The sequence below is a fragment of the Macrotis lagotis genome, chromosome 6, assembly GCF_037893015.1.
Source record: "Macrotis lagotis isolate mMagLag1 chromosome 6, bilby.v1.9.chrom.fasta, whole genome shotgun sequence".
Taxonomy (NCBI): domain Eukaryota; kingdom Metazoa; phylum Chordata; class Mammalia; order Peramelemorphia; family Peramelidae; genus Macrotis; species Macrotis lagotis.
This window is the reverse complement of record NC_133663.1, coordinates 129,381,445-129,389,009: the sequence shown is the minus strand read 5'-3', so window position 1 is coordinate 129,389,009 and position 7,565 is coordinate 129,381,445. Positions and strand designations below refer to the sequence as shown.

Below are 7,565 nucleotides of genomic sequence, written 5' to 3'. Positions count from 1 at the left end.
CTGAGATCATGCCATTTCATAAATTCTTTCACCCAGTTTCCCTATGGAAGGAAATGTAATATTTCAATTTTTCCTTCCCCTGGTACTTTGCAATAAATAGATTGTATTACAGTACATTTTATAAGTAATTTTATTGATATTTCAATGCATTCAAAGTTTAGTGATATAAGCAGTGGAAATCTTTTTTTCAGTTCACATATATTATATCTCATCTAGCACAAAGTATAGTATAGTATTCTCCAATTTGGGGTTGGGGAGGTGAGGATAGTGATATAGAGAAACCCAAAACATAACCAAGAGACAAATGCAATTGAAGGTTATATATCCCCTTCCCTTGCAATAGCCGGTAACCAATCAGGGGACTTAACTTCAAAGTACTCACAGTTACCTGATCCTTTAACATCACCCTACCTTTGTAATGGAAGCTTCTATCCTTCCCCTTTTCTAAGCTGAGTGTCAGTCACTTAGAACCTAAACTAATTGCTACCTACAGAAGATGTGTTAATTGCAGATCTTATCAGTTCTACCATAATAACTCCCATATTTGTCTCCTTTTCTATACTCACTTCTCACCTACACTATTATAAGAACTTTCTAGATTCTCTTTCATCTTCTCTCAGTTCCCATAGCCACCAAGGTAAAACTCCTAAAGTTCAAATCATTTCCATACTCAATTGACTCTAGCAATTCCCTGATGATTCTAGGATCTAATACTAATTTATCTTTAACAAATTCTTTTATCATTACTATATTTATTTAAGATTAATAATGTGAATTTATATGATGTATAAAATAGTAAATATCCAACCTGGGAGTGTGTTAAGGGCAAGCCTGACTCAGACTGGTTTTCTGTCAGTTCAGATTTAATGTTGAAATCTATTAAAGACATCATAGATGAATCAACAATTAATAAAAGCAATAAAATGAAGCATTCATAAGTAATTCAATAGTTAATAAGTATGCTTAGTCACAGCCTAGAAAGGATATACATCAAAGAAGCTATAGCACTTATCTCAGATATTATCTACCTGCTCTGGTATCCTTATGAAAATATGTCTGGGCAGAGAAAGGTGTGGTGATTTCATTTATCTTTGAGCATTCCTCAAGTTAGAAGGAACTTGACTTCAAATAAATTAGCCTTTTTCATCCTATCTGGACCAGGGAGTTGCATCAATATAGCCCAAGACTAGGAAGGAACATCAAGGTAGAACTTACCTTTAACCTAAGGGTACTTTTCAGTGGAAGACTAGTCTAACTCATGTTTTGAAGGGTGAGAAGAATCCTTATAGATTGTAATCCTATCCCAGAGTGCATGTTTTAAATTTTTTTTTCACAGATTAAAATAAATTTGAAATTTGGAGTAAACAGTTTTCTTGTATTATTGTAGGTTAAAAAATTCATATTAACTTCTGATGTTATACCAACCATTTGGTGAGAATCCTTTAAAACTTAAGTTGTTTCTTAGGCCTCAAACACAAAATCCTTCAAAGAGGTCTTAAATGAGTAGCTATGGGAATCTAAAAATAACAAAATCAGAAAGTTGCAAAGGTTCTGATTCCCTACAGTTTAGACAAGGTTTAACATAAGGGAGTATTCATATCTGAACACTATACTAGAAGGGTCTGGAGGAGAAAGTGAGACTGGTGACTTAGCACAGCACTGACTCCCCCTTACCCAAATCCAGTTGACATGCTTGTCATGGCATCACCTCCCTGATGTTGTGCTCTTCTTCAAAAATGAAGGATTATTATTACCATTATTACTATGTCTCAGATATTAAGGTATTATTACTATTGTCTTAGCATTAAGCATGGGACTAGCTCCTGTCAGAGGAAATATTTCTTGCTTCCATTTTTAAAATTTTTTTCTTTTCTTTATTTACTCATTACTAAAATATTCTTGTTTAATAGTAAACATAATAGCCCCTCCCCCACAAAAATATAAAACCTCATAAGAAATAAAGTGAAGGAAAGAGAAAAAAATCGTGTTTCAGTCTGTGTTCTGATATCATCAGCTCTATCTTGAGTGGATCACATTCTTTATTAAAAGTCCATCATATTTTCACAATTTTGGCTTCTTCCGGTTGGTGGAGTGGCTGCTAGTGCTGGCTGCAGTGTAAAGATGGCCAAATCTAAGCATCATACCACCCATAATCAGTCACGAAAGTGGGACAGAAATGGCATCAAGAAACCTAGGTCACAGAGATACAAGTCTCTGAAAGGGGTTGATCCCAAGTTTCTGAGAAACATGCGCTTTGCCAAGAAACACAACAAGAAAGGGTTGAAGAAGATGCAGGCCAACAACGCCAAAGCCATCCAAGGCCTCCAAGGCCAAGCTCCGCAGGTCCAAGATCCCCAAGGCCAGTGCCCAGCATGCTGGTGACAAGATGGCCAGCAAGCGTCTAGGCCCTAGAATCGGCATCAAACATCCAGGCCCCAGGATCACTAAGCCTGACTCTAAGGTTGCCAGAACCACTGGCGCCAAGGCTGCCAAGCTCACTGACCCCAAGGCTGCCAAGGCCGCCAAGCCCACTGACCCCAAGGCTGGCAAGCCCACCGACAAGGCCAGTAAGTCTGATCCCAAGGCTGCCAAGTCTGTCACCAAGGTCACCAAGTCTGATGCTAAGGCTGCTAAGCCTGCTGAGTCCAGACCCAAAAATGCTGGAGGTAAAACAGCCAGTCCCAAACCTTCAAAATAGATGCATGAGGAAGACTTCTGGCCAAGATGGTGGAGAGAAGACAGGCACAGTTCTAAAGTCTCCTGATCTCTTCCCCATCTATCGCATGAAACAAACCTCTTAAAAGAATTCTCATTACACTAAGAGGTACAAAATACCTATGGTAATAGTGGGGAAGAAGGGAGCAGAGGAGAAACACCTGAATCTTCTTCTCATCATATTTGGCTTAAAGTCAACCTAGACATATTCAGTTAGCTTATAAAACATCTAACCTTTCAAGTATTAAAAGGGGAAAAGGGGAGGGGAGATGGAGAAAGGGAATGGGAGTGGGGGAAATAAGGGGAAATAACAAAAGGAAGGGAAGGGAAAAGGGAAAAAAGGGAAAGGTGAAAGAAAGGGGAAGGTGTGATATAGGAGGGCAAAAACACTGAAGGGGGTGGTTTTCAGAAACAAAAGACTGGGGAATATGGATAAAAGGGGGGGAAAGGGGGAAAATACAGAGGGAAGATAGCACAGAGGGCAATAAAGAATTAGTAATCATAACCTTGAATGTGAATGGGATGAACTGTCCCTTAAAAATTAAGCAAATAGCAAAGTGGATTAAAAACCAGAATCCTACAAGATGCTGCTTACAAGAAACTCATTTGAAGCAGAGAGATACATATAGAGTAAAGGTAAAAGGTTGGAGCAAAATATATTTTGCTTCAGCTGAAGTAAAAAAAGCAGGAGTAGCAATCCTTATCTCAGACAAAGCAGCAGCAAAAATAGATAGCATTAAAAGAGATAAGGAAGGAAACTTTATCCTCCTAAAAGGTACCATAGACAATAAAGTCATTTCAATATTGAATATATATGCACCCAGTGGGACAGCACCCAAATTCTTAGAGGAGAAGCTGAAAGAATTACAGGAAGACATAGACAGCAAAACTCTACTAGTGGGAGACCTCAACCTCCTGCTATCAGATCTAGATAAATCAAATCATAAAACAAACAAGAAAGAAATTAGGGAGGTAAATAGATGGTTAGAAAAATTAGATATGGTAGACTTATGGAGGAAACTGAGTGGGGATAGGAAGGAATATACCTTTTTTTCTGCAGTACATGGAACTTATACAAAAATTGACCATGTACTAGGATATAAAAACCTAATGATCAACTGCAGAAAGGCAGAAATAGTGAATACATCTTTCTCAGATCACAATGCAATAAAAGTTATATGCAATACAGGGCCAAGGAGATATAGACCCAGAACAAATTGGAAACTGAATAACCTCATTTTAAAAAATGAGTAGACCAAAAAACAAATTACAGAAAGAATTAACCATTTTATCCTAAATAATGATAATAATGAAACAACATACCAAAACCTATGGGATTCATTCAAAGCAACTCTCAGGGGATATATTATAGCTCTAAATGCTTATATGAATAAATTGGAGAAAGAGGAAATCAATGAACTAAACATGCAACTAAAAAAATTAGAGAAAGAACAAATCAAAAATCCCCAATTAAGTACCAAATTAGAAATTCTAAAAATTAAAGGAGAAATTAATAAAATTGAAAGCAAAAAACTATTGAATTAATAAATAAAAACAAAAGTTGGTATTATGAAAAAAACCAATAAAATTGATAAACCTCTGGTCGATTTGATTAAAAAAAGAAAGAAGAAAACCAAATTGCTAGTATCATAAATGAAAAAGGTGAACTCACTACCAAGGAGGAGAAAATTGAAGTAATATTTCAAAATTATTTTGAAAAACTCTATGCCAATAAATTTGATAATCTAAGTGAAATGGATGAATATTTACAAAAATATAAGTTGCCCAGGTTAAATGAAAAAGAGATTAAATACCTAAACAACCCTATCTCAGAGAAAGAAATTCAGCAAGCCATTACTGAACTCCATAAAAAAAAAATCTCCAGGGCCTGATGGATTCACTAGTGAATTCTACCAAACATTTAAGGAACAATTGGTTCCAATCCTATATAAACTCTTTGGAAAAATAGGGAAAGATGGAACTCTGCCTAACTCTTTCTATGAAACCAATATGGTACTGGTACCTAAAGCACGAAGAGTTAAAACAGAGAAAGAAAATCATAGACCTATCTCCCTGATGAATATAGATGCAAAAATCCTAAATAAAATCTTAGCAGAACAATTACAAGTCATCACTAGGATAATACATTTATGATCAAGTAGGATTTATTCCAGGAATGCAGGGTTGGTTCAATATTAGGAAAACTGTTAGTATAGTCAATTATATCAACATCAAACCTATCAGGAATCATATGATCTTATCAATAGATGCTGAAAAAGCTTTTTACAAAATACAGCATCCATTCCTATTAAAAACACTAGGAATAAATGGACTGTTCCTTAAAATAATTAGTAGTATCTATCTGAAACCATCAACAAACATTATATTCAATGGAGAGAGGCTAGAGCCATTCCCAATAAGATCAGGAGTGAAACTAGGATGCCCATTATCACCACTACTATTTAATATTGTATTAGAAATGTTAGCAGCAGCAGCAGCAGCAGCAGCAGCAGCAATTAAAGAAGATAAAGAAATTGAAGGAATTAGAATTGGGAAGGAGGAGACAAAACTCTCACTCTTTGCAGATGACATGATGGTCTACCTAGAGAATCCCAAGAAATCATCCAAAAAACAACTGGAAACAATTAGCAATTTTAGCAAAGTTGCAGGTTATAAAATAAACCCTCATAAATCATCAACTTTTCTATATATGCCTAGCAAGAAACAGCAGGAAGAGCTAGAAAGAGAAATCCCATTCAAAGTAACCTCAGACAATATAAAATATTTGGGAGTCTATTTGCCAAGATATACTCACAATCTTTTTGAAAACAATTATAAAACACTACTCACACAAATTAAATTAGATTTAAATAACTGGGCAAATATCAACTGCTCATGGATAGGGAGAGCTAATATAATAAAATTGACAATTCTACCAAAACTAAACTATCTGTTTAGTGCCCTACCAATCAAAATTCCAAAAAATTCATTTAACAAGTTAGAAAAAAATTGTAAGTAAATTCATATGGAGAAATAAAAAGTCAAAAATTGTCAGGAGCTTAATGAAAAAAAAAGTGCAGAAGAAGGCGGTTTAGCCCTACCCGATCTAAAATTATATAATAAAGCATCAGTCATCAAAACTGTTTGGTATTGGCTAAGAAATAGAGTGGTGGACCAGTGGAATAGACTAGGTGTAAAAGCAGGAGATGATTATAGTAATCTGCTGTTTGATAAACCCAAAGAGTCTGGCCATTGGGATAAAAACTCCCTCTTTGATAAAAATTGCTGGGAAAATTGGAAGTTAGTATGGAAAAAACTTAGATTAGACCAACACCTCACACCCTTTACCAAGATAAGATCCAAATGGTGGTTACAGGACATAGACATAAAAAACAATACCATAAGCAAATCAGAAGATCAAGGACTATTCCACCTGTCAGATCTATGGAAAGGGGAGCAGTTTATGACTAAGGAAGAGTTGGAGAACATCACCAAAATCCAATTAAATGATTTCGATTACATTAAATTAAAAAGGTTTTGCACAGATAAAACCAATGTAACCAAGATCAAAAGAAATGTAGTAAATTGGGAAACAATCTTTACAACCAATGATTCTGACAAAGTACTCATTTCTAAAATATACAGAGAACTGAGTCATATTTTTAAAACAAAAAGTCACTCCCCAATTGACAAATGGTCAAAGGATATGCAAAGGCAATTTACAGATGAGGAGATCATAGTAATCTATAGCCATATGAAAAAATGCTCTAAATCATTAATTATTAGAGAAATGCAAATTAAAGCTTCTCTGAGGTACCACCTCACACCTCTCAGATTGGCCAGTATGACCAGGAATGATAATGATCATTCTTGGAAGGGATGTGGGAAATCTGGGACACTATTACACTGTTGGTGGAGCTGTGAATTCATCCAACCCTTCTGGAGAGCTATTTGGAACTATGCCCAAAGGGCAACAAAAATGTGCATACCCTTTGACCCAGCAATACCACTACTGGGTCTATACCCTGAAGAGATGAGGAAAAAGGGTAACAACATTACTTGTACAAAAATATTTATAGCAGCCCTGTTTGTGGTGGCAAAGAATTGGAAATCCAGTAAATGTCCTTCAATTGGGGAATGGCTTAGCAAATTGTGGTATATGTATGCCATGGAATACTATTGTTCTATTAGAAACCAGGAGGGACAGGATTTCAGGGAAACCTGGAGGGATTTGCATGAACTGATGCTGAGTGAGATAAGCAGAACCAGAAAAACACCGTACACCCTAACAGCAACATGGGAGTGATGTTCAACCTTGAAGGACTTGCTCATTCCATCAGCGCAACAATTGGGAACAATTTTGGGCTGTCTGCAAAGGAGAGTACCATCTGTATCCAGATAAGGAGCTGTGGAGTTTGAACAAAGGGCAAGGACTATTCCCTTTAATTTAGAAAAAATCCAGATAGCTTATTGTCTGATCTTGTTACCTCTTAGAATTCTCTTCTCTTTAGGGATATGATTTCTCTCTCATCACACCCAATTTGGATCAAGGCACAACATGGAAACAAAGTAAAGCCTGACAGAGTGCTCTCTGTGGGGGGGGGGGGGAGGAAAGCAAGATTGGGGGAAAATGTAAAACTCAAATAATATCATTAATAAAAATAAATTTAAATTAAAAAAAATAGATGCATTAGGACTTAAGGACTTGTTTAAATTCTAAACCACCATTGTTCCTCCCAGAGAGGGGATGATTATTCACTATTTTGTACAAATAGAGGAAATGGTGAGTCATAAAAAAAATCCATCATAGGGGCAGCTAGGTGGCACAGTGGATAGAGCACAGGCCCTGA

General features: G+C 36.2%; 1 protein-coding gene across 1 annotated transcript; it reads left to right on the top strand.

Moving 5' to 3' along the window:
* Window positions 1–2,121: 2,121 nt before the first annotated feature.
* On the top strand, window positions 2,122–2,698 carry LOC141491826 (large ribosomal subunit protein eL29-like). Its single transcript, XM_074192618.1, is given in 2 exon segments — window positions 2,122–2,315; window positions 2,317–2,698. Coding segments are annotated over 2 exon segments (576 nt in total).
* Window positions 2,699–7,565: the final 4,867 nt, after the last annotated feature.